The 20,500-nt window shown below is 43.9% G+C and overlaps 1 protein-coding gene across 1 annotated transcript in view; it reads left to right on the top strand.

The window, feature by feature from the left end:
* The first annotated feature begins 2,308 nt into the window (after positions 1 to 2,308).
* MAP7D3 (MAP7 domain containing 3) overlaps positions 2,309 to 20,500 on the top strand; it is a 47,589-nt gene continuing 29,397 nt past the window's right edge. Inside the window, exons 1-3 of the mRNA XM_075720800.1 lie at positions 2,309 to 2,382; positions 3,485 to 3,612; positions 19,728 to 19,829. Coding sequence (XP_075576915.1) covers positions 2,309 to 2,382; positions 3,485 to 3,612; positions 19,728 to 19,829 — 304 coding nt within the window. The remainder of the gene's footprint in view (positions 2,383 to 3,484; positions 3,613 to 19,727; positions 19,830 to 20,500) is intronic.

The raw sequence follows: 20,500 nt of genomic DNA, 5'->3' as shown, positions 1-20,500 counted from the left end.
CAAAATTGGAAGATGATTGCAACTGCTGCTGATGCCACGCAAGGTCAAAATTTTAATGAAGTTCCACTAAAAATGCATAAGCAGTAATTGCATGACCAAACTGAAAATCTGAGAAACAAGGTTAAACATGAAATAAGATGGAAGTTACAGTTACAATTGCTGAAACATTAGCTCAAACATTCCTAAACTGCTCATCAGAGAAAATGATAGCACATTTTCCACATTGGGGCAGATTTTCTCAGCTCAGTTCCTGTGTGCCTAAAGATAAAAGATATGCATATCAAGCAGTATGTATATGTATGGAGAGCAGGAAGGGACAATGCCCCACTTCTACCTCAAGAGTCTTTTCATCTCTCATGAATTTGTATATGCTTGGCCTCTTTATTTTAAGTTTACAGCCTTCACTGTCCCACCACAAATATCCTGAGTGTGCAACACGCAGTTTATTTCGCTTCCTGTAATTTATACCTTCCACTCTGAAGTTTTGCATGTGCAGAATATCAGATGTGTTAAACTGCAGGCACTGAGGCCACTTGTATATGTGTCTGTTGAAATGGAAAGAACAGAAAATACCACCTCATCTGAAAATTAATTTTAGCTGCCCATTCCATTTGTAAGCGTTCCCTTCAGCAGAGTGATTCCCCCCATGCCAATTGTCTCATTTTCCTCAGAGGAACAAAAATGGATAAATAGACACTGACACCTTTTATTGCACACTGTGTTAAAGAAATTCTGTAAGTTAAGGAAAATATAGGTAACCTAATCAAAATTCAAAGGCACCCCAAAACATTCGTGAGCACTTTATTTTTACAGATATGGAAAGTATAGCCTCGTAACTACACGTTACTCATGGAGCTTGTAAAAACATAAAAATTACATTCTATCAGGTAGTTTGACCATTTTTTTGTACCACGCCTATTGTACTTTATGCTGTAGAGAATCAATATAAACAATTTTGGTGATATTTTCTGATAGTTGTTGATGAAAGGAAGATAGAAAAAGACATGGATATAGAACAAGGAGTCAAGAAATCTGGGCTGGGTTTTTTTGCTGTGCTCCTTTGTTTGTGAGGTAACTAGAGACTTTAATTTCAGTGACTCAGTTTTCTCATCTGTAAAATGAGGATAACATCTGAAGGTCTCTCAGTGGAACGATGAAATTTAATTTCAGCACATGTATAAAGCACATTGAGATTGCTAAGTGGCAAGGTGTTATTACTACATATTATAAACACAAACTTGGGAAATTTGGCACAGAATGTTTAGGGGTTTTTTTCCCCTTTAGCTGTCCTTTTGTCTTAAATAATAATAATAATGGGCATTCTATTAACAGTGAGAGGAAACAACAGACAAAGGATTCTCTGTACACACACGCTAAAGTGGGGAAAGCCAATATAACAAACAAGAAACAAAGAACAGGGCAAATCTGTGATCTGAGTATTCAAGTTAAAATGGAGCTCTGCTCTGAATTTTTGTAAGGTTCCTTTTTACTCTCTTGAAACTCTACATGTTCTTACTGCTCCTTTTTCTGCATTCTTCCCATTTATGGGCTACTTCTGTGGCCCTCTGACAGGTAAACTTTCCATTTATGATTTCAGAGGGAGTTTTCTCCACAAAGGCCAAAGAAACTACCCTTTAATGGGGCCACGGATGCTGTTTTATCCTCACTCTTCCCAGAGCATAAATCCAGAGGCAAAATGAGAAGAGACTATTCCAGAATCCATTGATAACCAAGTAGGCAGCAAAATAACAACTAGGTGACAAATTCGAGTTAACATAGAACAATATCTGGGAATCCATTCAATGGGGTTTGAGTGATTTTTCTCCTGACTGGCAGGACCACCTCACCCTTGCCCCACTCTTCTTTTGGAAACACAAAACCAGCGGTGTTTGAAGCACAGGACTTAAACCCCGGCCCTGCCACAAGCCAGCGAGCGCTCAGTTACGCAGCGGGTGCACCCGAACTCGTACATTTGTGTCTGTTTTCTTTTGAATCCAGTGAACCTAAATTGCCATAGGGCCGATAAATCCCGGGATGCGCTTCACCTTTAGGCCACGGGCCACTCAAGCCTAGCAACTTGCAGCACCCAGCAGCTACAACCCTCGCGAGCTTGTCCGGCTGTGCGTTATTTTCCATTGCTTCAGGCCAACACTGCATGTGCTACAGCCAGGTAACGCTGCCAAACCATCTCCAACTCTCATCCACCCAAGCTGAGACTAAAACTCGGTGCGCGTCTGGGAATTCAGCCCCGCTCCCCCTTTGCTCCAGGCTCTGCTGGAAAAGCGAGTTCACAGGGGGGCCCTTCATCATGGCTCCTGGCCCCGGACAGCTGGCCGAGGGCTCTCCCTTCGAGAGCTCCCTATCGAAGGCGATTCATCACCGGTAAAGGCGGGATAACGTTGCCGTGGGGCCACAAATGGCCGCCCAGGCCGGCCCGCGGCTGTGGCTGTCACCTCTGCCTCGCGCGGGCCACAGCGGCGGGCCGGGCCGGGGCCCGCGGAGGTGCCCGGGGATGCTGGGCCCCCGCCCGGGGCCCGGCCCACGAGGGACCGCGACGGCTGCCGCGGAGCGGCCGCTTCTGACGCCTTCGACGCCCCTTTCCGCGGGTGCTCGCCACCCGCCGCCCCGGGCGGGATGGAGCGAGGGGGAGGAGGCCGCCTTCCGCGCCACCGCCGCTTGCGGCCCAGCCACGCCGCCGGAGCGGGGGGCAGCGCCGGGGCTCGCTACGCCCGGGCGCGGCAAGCCCCGCCCGCCGCCGCCGCCCTGCCCGGCCCGGCCCGGCCCAGCCCCGGCGAGCGGCCGGCCCGAGCGGTCGCTGCGAGGGGCCGGCGCCGGGCGGGCGGGAGGCGCTGCCCTGCCCTGCCCTGCCCTGCCCTGCCCTCCCCCGCGGCGGCGCTGCCGGGCGGCGCGGAGCCTGCGCACTGCGCTCCCGCGGCCCCCTTCTGCCCGGCCGGCAGTCGCGCGTCCCGGCGCTGAAGATGGCGGAGGGCGGTGGCGGCGGCGCGGCGCCCCCCTCCTGCTCTTCCTCCTCCTCCTCCTCCTCCTTGAAGGGGCTGCGGGAGCAGATGGGTGAGAGCGGGCAGCGCGGCCCCGCGCCGTGAGGGGAAGGAAAGGCGCGGGCGGGGGGGGGGTCTGTCCCGGCGGGGGCGGTGCGGGGACCCCCGCGCTCCGGCGGCCCAAGGGCACGGCCCGCCGTTGGGGCCGGGTCCCGCCGCTCGCCCACCGCCCGCCGTGCGCCCGGCCCGGGGCGGGGGGGAAGGGGCCGCGGGAGCGGGACCTGGGGCCGCCGCAGGCCGCCGGGCTTTGTGTCCGGCTGGCGGCGGGCCGGGGGAGAGGCGCTGCTCCCGCCTCCCGCCGCCGGGGCTGCCCGGCCCCAGCCCCGCTCCCCGCCCGCCGGCCCGGACGGGTCTGCGAGGCTGCGGCGAGGGCTTCCCCCCCACCCCGAGGCGTTAATTGCTGACTTGGGACCTCTCGCAGCTTGGAGGCAGCAGCAGAGGCGGCTGCGGGACCGCGTCGTTACACGAATCGCCCATTTTTCGCCACTTCGTGACGGGCTGAACTTCTCGGTTTCTCTGGCGGCTCTTGCGTTCGGGCTGGCAGCTATTGCAGATGGTTTGTCCCAGCGATGTGTCCCATGACCGCTCCGAGCCCCAAGTGCAGAAGGCAGGGACAGTCTGTGGCATTGATTCCTAATCCAAGATTTGATAATGCCTTGGGTTTGGGGTTTTTTTTTTTTGTTACTTTTTTGAACTGGTGTCTTAAGAGCGCTAAAGAAACTGTGCTTTCATTTTGTCCTCCAGTGTGTTTATGTGCCTATTTATACTGAAGGTCCTTAATAACATCATGCTCCGAAATGAGTATTGTGCATGCATGATGTATGTTCCAAGTATAATTTCATGGCACATCTCCATGTTAGCTTTGTGGGCAAGCCACAGGTAAACATTTTCTTATCCCAGACTTAAAAAAAAAAAGGAAAGAGAATCATGGTTTGATCTAAACTAACTAACCTGGACTATGTATAAAACCGACTCTGACAGCCTCTCATTTGATTGTTTTCAATATGCCTGTGTAATTACATAAAGGAGAGTGGTAGCAGAAGATCCTGAATGCACAACTCTCATCTGGCAGTCTTTCTTCTTCAGTGTGTTGTGCGGAAGAAATATTATTTAATTACTTTTTATTTCTCCTTCAAAATTAAGACAATCTAGTGCTCCAGAAGGATAACAGTCTGCCAAAAGATAGCGCTTCTCACCTGCACAGACCATGTCTATTTGATCCTTACCCTCCCTGCTAGAACTGCTGAGTTTTCTTCTGTGTGTTGGATGCACTTACACTGTGGCTCCTACGTTTTTCTAAAGACGGGCACCCACATTTGCTGACAGCTGTCATGACCTAGATCTAGTCCCAAAATTGGAGGTGAAATGTTCTTTGAACCAGGCAGCGCCATCTCCCTTTAGATACGCACATGTTCTAATACGCACATCATGTTAAAAAACCAAAAACCCTCACTAGATCCTGGAAAGGCCAGACCTTGGATTTTTTTTCCCTGAGGGGGCAGAAGTCACTGAACCAGAATCTAAACTTCAATTTGCATAGAATGTATTTCTAGCAGTTACGTGCTAGAAGATGAACTCATTACTAATGTGAATTGAAGCAATACTGTCTATGAGTGTACAGGCCGCTGCAGTTCTGCTCCTGACTTCTTGTCAGTAGCACTCCCTCGCTCTCTGGGGAAAGCAAATGATGTTTAGAAATCATCCTCGCAGTCCAGTGGTTAACAGTGGAATTTGCAAGGCGATTGCCACTGTATTTGCTGCTGTTTGGAGGAGTTGTGAGCGGCAACCAACTCTGATATCGCAGCTGTTTGGAGAAGATGTAGAAAAAAAAGACAGCAGGAGGAGCCTCGTTCAGTCCCACACTACCGTTCAGCAGGTTGGGAGAGGGACATAACATTCTGCTTTTCTAAGCTTAGGTGGCTGCGTGGGGAGCTTCTCGGTTCCAAAATACCTGCTAACTAGAAACTTGCACCCAGTTTCTGCTGCTCTGTGGGCAATTATGTACTTCGCCATCTTAATCTGAAGAACAAACATCTGTGCAAAACAAATACAATGCTGTGCACCTTCAGTCATTTGCCAGTGAAGTTCTGGTTGGAAATCTCATGTTTAAAGACAGTAAACATAAATTTGCAGCACCTTGCTGAGAAACCACAGCTCTTTCTGGTAGTCTGACTAAGCAGTGTACATATACCTTTTGTATAGTTACCTTTTGCGTAGGTTCCTTTTTCATAGGTTCCTTTTGTGGGTCCTTATTACAGGACACTGCCGGGTTCTTGTTCCCTGCTTCCGCTCTCTGTTACCAGCCTCTTGATACTAGTTTGATCTCTGGCTGATTGGTGCTTGTTAATTATTTTAGGCCTTGAAAGCATAGAATCTCATGGTGCCACTTGTTACTAACTTCCGTACTGATGTGGTAAGTTTAAAGAGAATCTTTTTCTTGCCAATGCAAGCTAGTATTGAGGTAAGGAAAAGGTGTTTCTCTTTGAGTATCAACTGTAATTAAGATTCTGCAGGCCAAATCATGCCTGCTGTGTCAGTTCTAAGATTCCTTTGCAAGAATCTTCTGCCCTTACGCACTTGTCCAGTCTTACTCCCTCTATGTGGGTGACAAAAAGCAGAATTTGCTACTACAACTAGAAGCCAGTTAACATTTCTGTCAGTGATGCATGAACATCACTTAACATGAGAAGCGAATTGTGATTGTACACTGTGAATCAGCAGTGCATAAATGGCAGTTGCTTACACCATTCTTGTGACCCATGCTTGCTGCTGTCATCCTTCAGGGATGAAGAGGAATTTTTGCTCCTATTCTAATACTGTAAGCTCTGCTGAGCTTGTTAAGATTTGAGAAGAGGGGAATAATCAATTACTTGTCGTTTCCCGGTAAGTGAAGTTTTTCTTGAGTGGTGTGGGTAATCAGAATAAAAATACATGCAATTTCAGCTGTTGTAGCCTACATTTATTGTTTTATCTTCATTTTCACTGAAATACTAAAATTTCCTATCCTGTCTTTTGTAGTATCAGCGGTAGAGAATGTGTATTTGCTTTTGCCTGAGCTTGGCTGTGCTGTTGCTAGGATTTCATAGAATCATAGAATAGTTTGGGTTGGAAGGGACCTTTAAAGGTCGTCTAGTCCAACCCCCCTGCAATGAGCAGGGACATTTCCGTTAGTGTATTGAATCACTGTTGTGAAGGTTGTTCAAAACAGTGTATTAAAGTGCTGTATGTATATTTTTCTTTCCAAGACCTACATGATCTTTTGGGAAACCTGTCTCAGGACATGGGACAAAAATAAAATGCGTTTTTCAACAAATCTAGCTGCAGGCATAATTCTCATGACCTGCATGGCCAAGCCCAGTTTGGTCGGAAGTTGTCTAGTAAAATAACAGCTTCATTCCGTCTAATCAGTTGCTTCTCCCTGTATAAGTGACGCTGGCTTTGTCTGTCTTGCCTGGAGCACAGTTCCTGGTAACTTCTTTACCAAATGTATATACACAGAATTGGCATGAAAAGAAGGCTGGATGGATAACTAATAGTCAAACTTCATTGCTCGAGCAAGTAGTCAGGAACATGTGCAGATTTGTCTGGTCTCTAGGTAATAGTTATAAAATGCAACTTAAGAACACAAATTTGTACCAACACCCGTGGAAGTACTAGCAAACTCCTTGGCAGTCTTGGTGGCAAAGTCCCACAACAGAAGCTGGTGAGTGCTGTCTAGAGAAAATTATGTGGGATCCAGAAGCATCTGTCAGTCAGACAACCAATGAATTGACCTCTGCATCAGAACTGCTTGCTGGAAGAGAGAGAGAATTTACTTTTGAATTTGGATCCTTGAAAGCCTTTGGGTTTTACAGAGTGGTTGTGAGTAAAGGTAGGCTTCAAAACTTGTCTGGAAAGCTGCAAGACAAAGAAACTACTCCTTTGCTAGGTTTCTGATAGCATGGCAGCTCTACAGTAAAAAGCATCTTCAGCATTCAGTTGTCTTACTTGGTGGTATTTGTAGGAATGACTTGTACATGTTCCATCTGTGGAGCAAAGATGACCCAGTGACTGGGGCGTTCAGCTAGTGTTCACTAGGTCTGGCTTCAGTTTCTTGTTTTGTCAAACTCCTAATAACGTTGGAGAAGGTCTTCAAGGTTTTTCTGTGCTGCATCTTTTTTCCCTGCATGGAAATAGGATTTACACTGCTTTACAGAGTGCCAAGGTGATAAATGCGAAGAACTGCACAGAAATTGGATTTCACGTAGATCCCAGTGGTGAGAGAGAACATTCCCAAGTCAGGCTGAGAACTTAGTGTAATTGTAATGGCTATGAGCCTTAATTTCATTTTCTTGTTCATGCAAATGCAATAGTACGGAGTAGGGATAATTTCATGCTGATTCATAAAGATGTATGCTGTGTATTAGGTGCTTAACATTTGGAAGATTACTTCCAGTTGTAAGTGGTTTATAAAAAAGGGTTTATTCTAATTTAAAACTTCAAATTCTTGAGATTTCTCCAAATGTTTTCAAGAGAGATATCCTCCTTACTGTAAAGCAAAAACAAACAAACAAAAAAACCCACCCAACTCAAAACTGTATGCATATACAGCATATTTTTTGAAATTTCTTGTACAGAATGTTCCATTCCCTACATATTTCTTCATGTATTAAAATTACAAAATATAAATTTGGATTCCATGCTTCAGTTCAGATGGAAGTACTAAACAAATAATGACTTGCAAGGATCACAGCTCTGATGGTGAGAGTCTGGAGATACTCTGGCTTGTACTGTCCCTAACTGTGCACAGCCTTAAAATGTCATTAGAGTTAAGGGCTGCTTCTTTATACGCATGTGTTTTTCAAAAAGAAAACAGATAGGAATATTTAAAGACTAATATGCTATTATTAATTCTCAGTTTTTAAAAGTGATAGGACACTTAAGAAGAAAGGCACTGGGTTACTATGAGATAAATGGAAGAAATACTCTGGGTTAGTCGTAATCATAGGGGTATAAAATGCTGGTCTCGGTCTCTAAACTTGATTAAATAATTGGAGATGCTTGCAGTCCTGTTGTGAAAGGATACCCTGACAAATAGAATTCTAAGCGTGCAATTTTAGTGACTTCTCTGAACATGACTTATCAGATGACTTGCAATATTTTAAAAACAAACCTGGGACTTCAAATTCCTGGTCCACCACAAATAAATTAACACCATTTAGCTTCGAATTACACAGCTTACAACCAGGTAATTCTTAATTGATGTGTTTGCACATGCCTGTCCAATAATTAAAACTGTTCTAGATGCTAGTGATTAACTTGTTTGGAGCATGGGATTCATGGAAGAAAAATCAAATGTTGCTTGATGTGTTTTTGTTTGAAAGAGAAGCCGCAGCTGCCCTGCATAGTGCCTCAGCCATCCACCCTATATGCCAGTGGTGTTCACAGTGTGCTTAAATGGACACAAGCATTTGCTTTTAAGAAAGGTTGGCCAGGTTGCTTGACATTTGTTTTCTTCTAAACTATTTTCATTTTCCAGTCAGTTTTGAACTTCTGCTTTCTAGGTGAAGGATCCACAGCTGAAGTTGCCTTTGAAGAAAACAGTTACTACTAGCCATGCTCAGAATACCTCTGTCTTTCCTCATAGTGTTTTTTGCCTTTATAATGCACAGGGAAGATTTAAAATACTGTTTTATGAGTACTTAACTGGCTCTTAATTTACAGACCCCCTCTGCTGTTTAAATGTACCCACCTGAATTCTGGGAGGGAGCAAAGATACTATAGTGTCCTGCAAATCGCCTCTCCGGACAAGTGTTTTAAAGCTTCCAAGCGTTAAAATTTCTCTTCTAAGTCCAAGAGGGATTGGCTACAAGAATATAAAAATCCTGTAGAGATCTTCATACTTAAAGAATATAATTTAATAGAACACATTTATTCATTTGAAATTTTATCCTCTGCTTAGTTTTGCCAAGAGTATTTCTTAAAGGAACATATTTTTGCAGCACAGTGTTGGTCAATGATATGTAAGCTGTGTTCTGGACATTTAAAACTGAGGATGGTTGTCTCCGGACCAGATCAGCAAGTGTCGCCTTACTCACTTTCAGATTTCTCTGAAAGACTTTCTGCCACTAGCTTATGAATTAAGGAGCAATACAGTCTTTTTATTTTGCCCTTTTATCCTGCTTGGTTTTTTACACCCATTTGTCATTTTTCACTTACCCATTCTTTAAGCTCTTTGGGGCAGGGACTGATTCGTGATTACTTTGCTGGGGTCTCATATTACTTGTAGTGGAAGCTTTCATTTTTTAATTAGTTAGGTTAAGAATACAGTTTTAAGAAAACTTGAAGTTTAATTCCTTTCACATTTTGTACCACTGTGTTCGGCTTTAGCCACTGGGTTTGCTGCATTAAACACACTGTTTTTAACACCTGTTAGTGTCTTGTAGCACTGTTCTGGTGCACAGCTGTATTGAGTGATTTGATTTGAGTCTGGAGGCTGGTCTCTTGGTAAATGCCAACACAGTCCCTCTTTTTCTGAAGCAGAGACAGTGTTTGAATGGGCTCTAGTTGTCATAAGAAATTAACAGAATCATAGTATGCTCTGGGTTGGAAGGGACCTTTAGAGGTCATCTAGCCCAGCCCCCCTGCAGTGAGCAGGGACAGCTTTAACTCGATCAGGTTGCTCAGAGCCCCGTCCAACCTGACCTGGAATGTTTCCAGGGATGGGGCCTCCACTACCTCTCTGGGCAACCCGCTCCAGTGCTTCACTACCCTCATTGTAAAAAATTCCTTCCTTAACGTCCAGTCTAAATCTACCCTCCTTTAGTTTAAATCCATTACTCCTTGTCCTGTCACAACAGGCCTTGCTAAAAAGATTGTCCCCATCTTTCCTGTAGGCCCCCTTGAAGTGCTGAAAGGCCACAATAAGGTCTCCCCGCAGCCTGCTCTTCTCCAGGCTGAACAACCCCAACTCTCTCAGCCTGTCCTCGTAGGAGAGGTGCTCCAGCCCTCGGATCATTTTTGTGGCCCTCCTCCAGATCCGCTCCAACAGGTCCATGTCCTTCTTGTGCTGAGGGCCCCAGAGCTGGACACAGTGCTCCAGGTGAGGTCTCACCAGAGCAGAGCAGAGGGGCAGAATCACCTCCCTCGACCTGCTGGCCACGCTGCTTTTGATGCAGCCCAGGATCCGGTTGGCTTTCTGGGCTGCGAGCGCACATTGTTGGCTCATGTCCAGCTTTTCATCCACCAGTACCCCAAAGTCCTCCTCCCCAGGGCTGCTCTCAATCCCTTCATCCCCCGGCCTGTACTGATATCGGGGGTTGCCCCATCCCCAGTGCAGGACCTTGCACTTGGCCTTGTTGAACTTCGTGAGGTTCACACAGGCTCACCTCTCCAGCTTGTCCAGATCTCATTTGGATGACCTCTTGTCCTTCTGGCGTGTCAGCTGCACCACTGAGCTTGGTGTCATCTGTAGACTTGCTGAGGATGCGTTCAATCCCACTGCCTGTGTCATTGATGAAAATATTAAACAGCACTGGTCCCAGTACAGACACCTGAGGGACACCACTTGTCACCAGTCTCCATTTGGACATTGAGTGATTGACCGCTACCCTCTGGATGTAACTGTCCAACCAATTCCTTATCCACCAAACAGTCCACCCATCAAATCCATATCTCCCCAATTTAGAGAGAAGGATGTTGTGGGGGACTGTGTCGAAGGCTGTACAGAAGTCCAGATTGATGACATCCGTTGCTCTTCCCTTGTCCACTGATGCAGTCACTCCTTCATAGAAAGCCACTAGGTTGGTCAGACAGGACTTGATCTTGATGAATCCATGCTGGCTGTCTCAAATCACCTCCCTGTCTTCCATGTGCTTTAGCATAGCTTCTAACAGGATCTGTTCCATGATGTTCCCAGGCACAAAGGTGAAGCCAACAAATCGGTAGTTCCCAGGGTCCTCCTTCCTTCCTTCTTCCAGTCACCAGGGTCTTCAGCTGACTGCCATGACTTTTCAAGTATCATGGAGAGTGGCTTGGCAGCTACATCAGCCAATTCCCTCAGGACTCTGGGATGTATCTCATCAGGTCCCATAGACTTATGTACGTTCAGGTTCCTTAGGTGGTCACAAACCTGATCTTCCCTTACAGTGGGAGGGGCTTTACCCCCCTGGTCTTGCGGTCCATCGACTTGGGAGGGGTGAGGAGAGAGGTTGCCAGTGAAGACTGAGGCAAAGAAGTTGTTGAGTACCTCTGCTTTCTCCTCGTCTGTTGATACAGGGTCGCCATTCTTGTTCATCGGGGGAGTATGCTTGCTTTAACCTTCCTTTTCTGGTTGACATACCTGTAGAAGCCCTTGTTATTCTTTGCATCGCTTCCCAAATTCAGCTCCAGCCACGCCTTGGCCTTCCTGACCCCATCCCTACACAACCAGGCAGCTTCCCTGTACTCTTCCCAGGACACCTGTCCCTGCTTCCACTGCCTGTGGAGTTCCCTCTTGCTCTTTAGTTTGACCAGCATGTCTCGACTCAGCCATGCTGGTCTCTTCCCTTCCTTGCCTGATTTCTTACACCTGGGGACTGAGAGCTCTTGCGCTCTGTGGAAGGAGTCCTTACAGATCTGCCAGCTCTGTTCCGTTCCCCTGTCCCTGAGGACCGTTTCCCAGGGGGTCTTTCTGACTAACTCCTTGAAGAGCTGGAATTTTGCTTTTCTAAAATTCAGGGTCCTGACTATACTCCTCGCTTTTCCCATATCCCTTAGGAGTGAGAACTCCACTGGTGCATGATCACTGCAGCCCAGGCTGCCCCCAGTCTTGACGTCGCCAATGAGCTCAGTTGCACTGGTGACCATCAGGTCCAGTATTGCATCCCCTTGGGTAGGGGTGTCTGTTACCTGGCTTAGGAAGTTATCCTCAGTGAATTCTAGGAATCTCCTGGATTGCCTGCAGCTCGCCACGTTGCTTTTCCAGCAAATGCTGGGGTGGTTGAAGTCCCCCAGTAGGACAAGAGTCTGCAAGCATGAAGCTTCCTGGAGCTGGAGGAAGAAGGCTTTGTCAAGTGTAAAAGGCAAACGCAGTAGTTTTCACTGCTGTCATGTAAAGGAGCTATTATCCTGCCATCTAAAGAAAGCTCAAAATGGTGTTTTCACGGGGTTTGTCTCAAGTTAGTTGTGACTTGTGTTCTTTGCTGGCGCTGTTTGGGCTGAGTGTATTAAACAATCGCCAGCCTGAAAAGAAGAGGACAAAAGCATTTACAGGAACATGCTTCAAGCAAGCAAAAGAAACCAGACTGCTCAGGAAGGGGGAAGTAGCAGATAGAAGTTAGCTGATTTCCAGTGTTAGGGATAGTGCAATATAAGAGAAAGAAATAATACAATGCGGAAAACAGATGTGAAAGAGGAGAAGAGAGCAAAAGTTTGTCTTGAAGTTGCTTTTTGCTGTGGCTGTGCAGGAGTGTGAACCGGAGTCAGTTTAAGGCAGCTTCCACAATTGGAGGAGTAAAGCAGGGCTAGCTGATTTCTGTCTGTCTAGCTTTTGCTGACGCTTGAGCTAGAATTATGGTAGGAACTAAACTGCTCAGTGCATGTTAGAAGTGGGACTGCTCTGTTAAGCCAGTCCAATGTGAGGCATAAAACATGTTAAAAATTTTTTTTTTCCTAATGTACTCCAGGAGCCTGAGGCATTGGAAAGTGTTAGCAAAGAAAGAAAATGATCTGTACAGCAGAGTGGGTACTAATAATCTTCCACTCTGTGTTTGAAACTCCACCATTTTACCTTTTTCATCCTGTAGCTGTAAAACCCTTGTCTAATTCTGTCAGGTTTGGAGTGTTTAATCTGTACACACCTATATATAAGCATTTAAGTTACGTCACATAACTGGTACATTTCACAGTAAATCCACTTGAAATGATGTAGGGGCATATTTTTTATATAAACTGCTTTCATTTTACTCCAGGCTATTAGGATATTTTGGAATTTCCACTATGGAGAAACAGGTAAATACTGATTTCTGTTACACTTGGCAAGGTTCACCAAGGGACTTTTAGTCACAGTTCATTGCATCATCATTGCAGTCAATGTCTAATATATCCTTAAAAGAAGTCACTCAAGGTGGATGAAAGCAATTTTTGTTTGTTTTGCAGTTGGTGAGAAGAGTTTGTAGTTGCCAACCCACAGAAACTTTGTGTAGAAATATTCTCTTTACATCTAAAATGCAACCTTAATGTATTCTGGTGGAGAATTTTACAAAGAGTATAAATACCTTAGTGCCTTGCTCTTTCACTGGGAAACATAATGAGCGTTCCAACCTTTCCAAACCTCTGGCTTCCCTGTGGCTGTGTCTTATTAAGGCTGTCTTCTAGACAGCAGAGAACAGCAGCAATGTGTGGCCGTTTGCTAAAGAACACAGTTGAGATGGTAAGGCTTGTATATCCTTTATGTAGGAAGGATCAGCTCTAAAGGGACATCATTGTGCAAATAATCTTGGTAAGCACAATGCAATAAACTGATTAATAACTAATGCCAGGTACAGCAGGGAAATGATCTGACTTGCATTAAAGCTTGCAGAGAGTCGGGAATGTGTGACTTGGAGAAGTGTCCCCTTTGGACGGCCTTTTTGTACAAATCATTTATCAAAAGAGAGAGTGAAAGATTGTGTTCTTTTTTAAAAAAAAAAAAAAAAGTGACAAGTGGATCATGCTGAATGCAAAGCCTCTTGACGGTGCTTTGGAAAGATGAGGAATAGCCGTGGGGAGGAAGAGAGTGGCAAAGTGAAGGCAGCAGAAAGCTGGTGAGTGAGAGCAGAGTATCTGCTGTGGTTCAGTTTAATTTCTTTCAAGTGGTAATAGCATACCTTACTAATAAAGAACCCCAAACTGTGAAGCTGGGTCTCTTTTCCAAAGAAGGGAGTAGATTTAGCTTGTCAGCCCTGTGTGCACAGTACAGACAGTGCTTCTTACCAACCTTATGGTGGCTTCTGTAAGAGTTGGTGACATCTCTCTGTCTTCTTTAAGCGTTGTGCTGGCAGTTGCTTTTTCCATTAGGTAGAGAGAAGCCTAACTCTTGGTTGGGCAGTTTGAGCAAGGTTAACATAAGAGTATGAGCAACAGCAGGAATCAGTAGGACCTCTGTAGGAGATATGTTCACAGTATGTATCACTAGTGTTTGGACTAAGGATGGTACTCATCTCATGGCTGTTGGACAGCGGGGTAGCATCTCTAACTGTAGAAAGTTTTGGAAGATGGCTGCCAGTTCTTTTAAGGACAAATTTTGATTCCTTGGTCTGTGCTTATATTACGTTCAAGTTTGGTTTAGACTGTGTGCTTCCCCTAGGGAGAAGTGTACAGAGATCAATGCAGAAATTACTCTAGCAACCTTCCTGGTGCCTCTCTGAGCATGCTCTAGGCTGAACAGATACAGTAACATGTCTTTGCAATTGCTTCAGCCATTATCTTTGTAGTTTGCTTAGAAGAAATAAGTAGCATTTTGTTAATGATGCGATTTTTTAACGTTTCTAGCTCTTAATCTTGAGTATGGATGTTTAAGGATAAGTAAAAACTTACGTTCTTGCAAATACATCTCAAATACTTGTGGACCTGCTAATTCATATTACAGAGGAATGCTTGTGGCAAACAGTTTTCCAGTTGGACTGGTACTTGTAATGAACTGAAGAAATCATCCTAAACTGCCTTGAACATTGGGAAGAAAACCAGATTGTTGTACAGAATTAGCTGCAGAAATGGGCTTAAGGGGAGGAAGGCACTTAAGGGTAATAAAACAGGTATCCCAAGCAGGGAATAAATATGCAATGGAAGTGTGCAAATAGAGTCTGGAATAAGGATAAGACAACAGGAAGCTCTTCTGGCCTGGCCTGCTGAAGCTGAGAGACGGCGTGCACTGCTTTCTGGAGATCTGTGTGCTTCCCATCTGGTGACTGCCCAGACAAAACAGGAGAACCATCTGCCTTCCAGCTGGTCTGTCAGAAGGTGCCTACTGGGAGGCTCACGTGTTTGGTTGTGGAGCCTGTCAGTCCTTGCAGCCCAAAGATGGGACACGAGGATCAACGGGGAAAGACAGAAAGAAGGGGGAAGGAAGGGAAAAAAGGAATGTGTACAGAAAGTCTCTTCTGTTCCTCATTAGAAGCTTTCCGTGTTGTCCACCTGTTTGTGTGAGGGAGCATCCTCCTTTAAACAAGGAGTAGTAGTATGAAACCAATACTTGATTTTGAAACCATCTCACTATATGATCTTGCATCCATTTGTCTTAACCTGTGTTAATTAATGAGTGGAAATCAGCTTAAAGACAATACGCAGAAATCTCAAACTTGAATGCTGACTTCCCCCTGCTTTCCTGAAAACATGTACAAAAATTATTAAAAGAAATAGGATCTGAACACTGTTACTGAAGAGGATTACTAGCAGCTAGACAAACAGTAGCTGCCTGTAGCAGAGCAAGACAGGAATGGCATCTTGCAGATTTGACACAGTTTGCTATAAAATCAGAGATATTTGCTGGGAAGTTCAAATTTGTTCTGTTTTATGGATTGCTTATTGGCTTCTTGTTACCTGCTTTAAACTTGCTCGAAAACAGTTTGGTTCCTAACAATACTTAGCATTCAGGAGACCTCCTACCTTTCATTTCAAAGACGTAGTCTCATATTTTTTTTTTTTGTTTGTTTGGTTTGCATCATGAGTCATTAAATCATAAGAATGAGAAGGATTTCTGTGCAAGGTAGCACTTTGTGCTCTCTTTTCTGGTTCAGCACGGGACGGGAAGAGTGGGGCAGCGTCCGGCTGGGTCAAAGACAGCGGGAGAGGCGATGGGGTGGAAGCCCTAAACCTCGCTAGGTGAAGGGATGGAGCCGGTTCAGTCCCTAATGAGGTTTACTAAGAACAGCAACTGTCTGGGTCCTTTGACAGTCTTGGCAAGGGCCAAGGGTATTAACTCAGTGCAAGGATTGAAATAGAAATAAAGTTTTATTTTTAGCACCGGTTTCTTCAGGGCATATGGGAAACCTGATCAGTGAAGGGAAGTGCCGTCATGCTCAGTGCCAGGGAGGTGCCACTGTACCTGCACGGCTAGCAGTACCGTGAGCTGGAAGGTGAAACTGGGAGAGTTGGCTTTATCTGACACGTTGCCTCCCACAGCGGCCAGTCCCTGGTGCTTCCATTGGGTTGGTTTATCCATGATGCGCTTGGCCAGACACATGGTGCTAAACGGTGAGGAGGGTGCAGAAGGAAAACTGCTTCCCAAGTTACCTAACCTTTTTATGTTCCAAATAGCCCTATTTTATTATGCACGAATGCAAATATTATTATTGGCCACATGTGTGGCCCGTACTTTTATTAATTTTAGCTGAAATATTTAAAGGTAGACTACTGTAAAATAAGCACACGCATTATGCTGATCACAAATTATAGTTGTGAAAGCCTTTAGTGACTACTGTGGGAGGGGAAGCTCAGAATAGAAATGAGATTTAATTTACCTCCGAGCGAATTTTTCTTCTCCAGGAACTTTGCTGAATATGTCCATGAAGGCACCCCCCAGTAACAGAGCACGTGACACAGGTTGTAGTGGAATGGTTGTTAACTGGTTTCCTGTTCTGGGGTATCCTGGTTAATTACAGAAGTGTTAGGCTTATTTGACAGAGATAGTTAGGTTTTGTGGAAAATTCTTTTCAGTGAAGCTTTGCTCCATAGCAGACTGCTACATTCATTATGGAAAACTAGGCAAAAAAATTGTAGGCATCTGTGCCAAAGAATATTTGAATGTATTAAAAATTAAGATTTCTTTTATCATATTAAAGCAAAATAAAATCTGTATTTTTTGAAAGGTTGCAGAGTGCAACAGTATGCAATTCATCTTCTTTTACTGTAGTAGAATGTGGATTTTGAAAATCACATATTGTAAATTTACCATAAAATTGGCAAGGGCTGTAAAACCTGTCTGTTGAGCTGAGACTTGGTGAAATTGAGCTCACGCATCTTGGGGATGTATCTAATGTGATGGCTGTTCCCCTTTTAATAATCTTTTGTTCAAATCCCCAGTTTACTTTTAATTCTTACTTTCTGTTAGTTAAATGGATTGCTTCTGTGTATCACGAAGGTACACTCCTAGTGCCTTTATATCTGCTGTTTTCAAATTTGTAAGCACATTGTTTCTATGCAAATAATGAAGCATTGGAGCAGTGAACATAAATATTTTAACTGACATACAAAAAAAAAACCCTGACATGCAAAATCCTTTGGCTAAGTATTTCTAGACTTCTTTCACCTCTGTGTCCTTTGCAAGCTGTACTGTTTCTGTAACCCACTTTCCTGTTCTATAGAACCTCAAGCAATTTTTTGCAACCTTAATTTAGATGAACTGACTAATTGCTTTGCAGATATGACACATTTTTTTTAAATGAATGCCTTCTAATCATGAACATTATTCAAGTGTTTGTTTATTTTTAAATGAATAAATAAATACATAATCTCCTACATCCATTATGACTGGTTTGTTCAGCAAGATTTCTGATAATAAAATACTTCTGCAAGTAAAATAAGATGAATATTGTACCTGTTTAAATTGCAGCTTGCTTCTTACTGTAACTTTGTTACAGAAATTTGGATGTTTACACTGTGAGAGTTGAGGCAAAATTCCAGTGTTGGTCTTAACTAAACCTGGTGTAGGTGTAGGGTGAATTTATTCTGTTGGGCTCATTTCTTAGCTGGGCTGGGCTGAATTGGCTCAGTCTGCCTGTACACCTCCTGTCTCTCCTCCCTTGCTGATGGAGACTGAAGAAAAGATGCAACTGGGTTTCTGTATTTGTCTCAACTTTAAATATTTGGTATTTGAAGAAGCTTATGTTCTTTCAGCTTTGTGATCTACAAAGGTGTCATTGCATATCAATGCCCTGGCTGTATATTTTTGCTCTCAGAAAAACCTGCAGTAGACTGGTTTTCCTCAGGCTGTTTTCACATCTAATTGTGTTGAGAATATATAATTTTGTTGTTCTCCGCTTGGTGAATTTTTGGGCTAGATGTCCCACCGGCATGATGTGCAACTGTCTGCAAAATCAGCTTTTTGACTGACTTTCGGTCTACATAGTGAAATTACAGTGAGGCCTTCTTTAGCTGTTCTCTTTGCCAGTTGGTAATCTTACCGTGTGGCGGGATATCTGGTCTCTGACTTGTTTGAAAAGAGCCTCAGAGATGTATGAGATGGAACCGAGGAAGACTTTTGTTTGGTGCTGCAATGAAAAATTAATTCAAGACATGGCAACAGCTGCGGGTGACAATTTAGAGTTGCTGAATAAGTATTGTAATCAGCGTTTATCACTGACATCACATGGGATTAAACACTTCGAGGTGATTGTTCTTGGGCACAGCCTTAGGGAGGGTTATTACCATGACACAACTAGTTGTCATGGCAATGCATGGAGAAGAGAGAGGCTCTTCCTTCCTCCTTTGCATTCTGCACTACTCTATTAAAGGGAAGCCTGAGATCATTGGCAAAGCTGTCGTCTTCTCTTTTTTTAAAATGTAACACCAAATTCTACTATTCGTCCTTCGCTTCATGGTTGAAATCATGACACGTTATGCGTTAACTTTTGTGGGTTGCCTTTTCTGTTTAAAACAGGCGTCGACTTCTGCTTTCTCGTGTTTGGTTGATTGCATGGTGTGTTCTCTTGCCTCCCCCGAAGCTGGGCTTTTCTCTAAGAACCAAGTTGATCTCCCCGTATCTGTCAGCCAGGGTGAGAACAAGGTGTCACTGCTGTAAGGACACTCCTGTTCAAAGCTGTGCAGTGAAATGGGGTGATGCTGTCTTACAGGTTGCCCTGCCTGCTTTCCCTGTAACACTTCACCTTCACACATTAAAAGGTGATTAGTTAAAGTGAAAGTTGATACCAAAATAAAGAAAATCTGTGGAAAGTGATACAGTTAATTAGTCTCCCCAATTTCTTAATGGGTTTTGTTATTTAGCGAAATTAATGTTGCTAGCATTTCATTACTGCATGGTTAGCTGGGAGTTGTAGCCCTGCAGTTCACTGTACTCACCTTGGTGTAACTTGAATAAGGTAAATGGGTCTCTGCACAAATGCTAAAATTACTGTTTTGGAGTCTAATTTATAATTAAAATTTTTTTTTTTTTTAAGATCCAGTTTTAGAAGTACATTGTAAGCATCCCTTAATGGTTTACTTTCATGCAGCTAATCCACTTTCTGTTTCATGTCATGAAATAATGAAAGGTCTTCATAAACCTTTCCCTGCTTGGGTCTCATCAGAATATGATTCCATCAGTGCTAATCAACTATTACATATATGTGTTCAGCCCGCAAATGCACGTGCAGTAGCAAAGAGTTTTTATTATTAAGTGTAAGTCAGACTCATGACTTTGCTAAATATTGTTTTTCTTCATAGAAAAGTTCTTTAATAAGTCTGGTGGGTTGTTTGTTTGTTTGTTTGTTTTTGAAACTTTATAGTCCTTTGCTATACATTTTAAAACATAAGGTTTTGTAACTGTTGTTTTTGCAAAGAAAAGCTGTGCCAGGTCTGAAGTCTCATTCGGCAAGTTTTTCTTCTTACAAGTTGAGCAGTCCCAAGTTAGTTATTTAATAAAACCTCAACTAGAGTTTTATGTATTTATTTTAGATATTTATTTCATGAGTTTTGGTTGTAGAGCTTGCCTTAATATGAAATGATTCTTTCTCACAGTTGCTGCAGCCCAAGCCATAGCAGAAGAAAGAAGAAGCCAAAGTGGCGTTAGCCCTATTGCAGTCCAGACCTCAATAAATATAAAGACAGCAACGAAACCAGGTATAATTATTGGTCATTGGTCTTAATTAAGTACTAGGTTCACAAGGGAGAGTTAGTAGGGAATGAATAAAACATCTTTTGAGAAGAAGTTTGGTTCTCTTTCTTCAGGAGGCATCAGAGCATAAAGCACCTGGTAGATGGTTCATAGATTCATTGAAGGTCTGGGTTTGATGACAGACTTTTGCTCTTGACTCACTCATTTGGTTGGTGAAGTTGCCTATCTTTTCAGCAGGGCATGACAACAAAGAAATGATTTTTTTTGTGCTCTGGTCAGGTTACCAGTTCACTTCTTGCTGAAATTCAAGTTTTTATACCTACAAAGACTTAAGCAGTCTTGGTTCTGCTTAGCCGGCAAACTAGCTATCCTACAGCTCTTTGAATTTGTCATAGCGGATGAACTATCTGTTCTCAGATTGGGTTTTCCTAGGTTCCTGTAATTCTTGATCATAGGACTTAATATGTACAAGAATGAGGAGCAGAGCTGAATTTGGAGTAAGGGTATGTTCTCACATGTCTGACTTCTTCTCAGGCCTTCTTTTGACTGTACACATTGGGCCTTTTACTCTTGTGTCTGCTTTCTGCTGCACCTATTAAAAATAGTGGATTGGTTGTTGTGAGGGAATGGAAAGGGAAAAAAGGAGGGTATTCAGCTTCCTATGAATTTTTCAGAT

Source organism: Pelecanus crispus, chromosome 13 (assembly GCF_030463565.1).
Source record: "Pelecanus crispus isolate bPelCri1 chromosome 13, bPelCri1.pri, whole genome shotgun sequence".
In the NCBI taxonomy this organism is placed as follows: domain Eukaryota; kingdom Metazoa; phylum Chordata; class Aves; order Pelecaniformes; family Pelecanidae; genus Pelecanus; species Pelecanus crispus.
The sequence above is the reverse complement of the archived record's forward strand: the minus strand, read 5'-3'. Positions and strand labels throughout refer to the sequence as shown.